Here is a 782-nt window from a genome sequence, read left to right on the forward strand (position 1 = left end):
TCTGCCTGTCTCCGTCTAACGCTGAGCTGCCCCCTTGCAACACCTGCTCGATGCCTTGGAACACTGAGCTGCCTCCTTACAACATCTGCCTGTCTCCGCCTAATGCTGAGCTGCTCCCTTGCAACATCTGGCTGCCCCCTTGGAACGCGAAGGTACCTCCGTGGAATGCGGGGCTGCCCCCGTGGAACGTCTGATCCCCGCGGCCTTTAACACTGCGGCAAATCCCCCACAGGGCCGCGCTTCTCCCTACCTGGACAGTGTAGACCCAGCCCACGTCCATGTGGCTGTGAGGCACCACGAAGGCCCTCAGATGGCCGGGCGCTCGGCCTCGGAGGCCGCTCGCTTGCGGCGACGACAGCAGCCACAGGGGCAGGAGCCACAGGGGCAGGAGCCACAGGGGCCAGGACGAGAGCTTCATCCTGGAGGCCGGACAAGACGCCTACCCTACCGATCCAAGCTAGCCGAGGCGGATCCCGGGCTCCTGGGCTTCCGTACCCGCCCCCTCACTCCTCCCCTCCCCCCGGGGACAGGGTGGGGGGTGGGGGGGTGGGGTAAACGCGGCTACGGCGAGCCAGAAGGGACGCGCTGCTCCGAGGAGGCCGCATGCGCGCTCCCCTCCCCCAGGCCTAGGGTGGGGGTGGAAGATGAATCCATTAATTGTGTAATTAATAGTGTGTGCAGTGTATAATTTGCTCATGCAGATAATTACAATTAATAGTCTTCCAGGGACCGCGTAGTGGGGGGAGGAGGCGCTGCCTTTCTTTGACAACGGTGGCGGGCGG

General features: G+C 63.7%; 1 protein-coding gene across 1 annotated transcript in view; it reads right to left on the minus strand.

The window, feature by feature from the left end:
- The window catches only part of MAN2B2 (mannosidase alpha class 2B member 2), an 82,231-nt gene extending 81,761 nt beyond the window's left edge, over window positions 1-470 (minus strand). The window contains exon 1 of the mRNA XM_027836252.1: window positions 251-470. Coding sequence (XP_027692053.1) covers window positions 251-418 — 168 coding nt within the window. The 5' untranslated portion in view covers window positions 419-470. The remainder of the gene's footprint in view (window positions 1-250) is intronic.
- Between the last annotated feature and the right edge of the window lie 312 nt (window positions 471-782).

Source organism: Vombatus ursinus, unplaced genomic scaffold (genome assembly GCF_900497805.2).
Source record: "Vombatus ursinus unplaced genomic scaffold, bare-nosed wombat genome assembly UNPS02014818.1, whole genome shotgun sequence".
NCBI lineage: Eukaryota > Metazoa > Chordata > Mammalia > Diprotodontia > Vombatidae > Vombatus > Vombatus ursinus.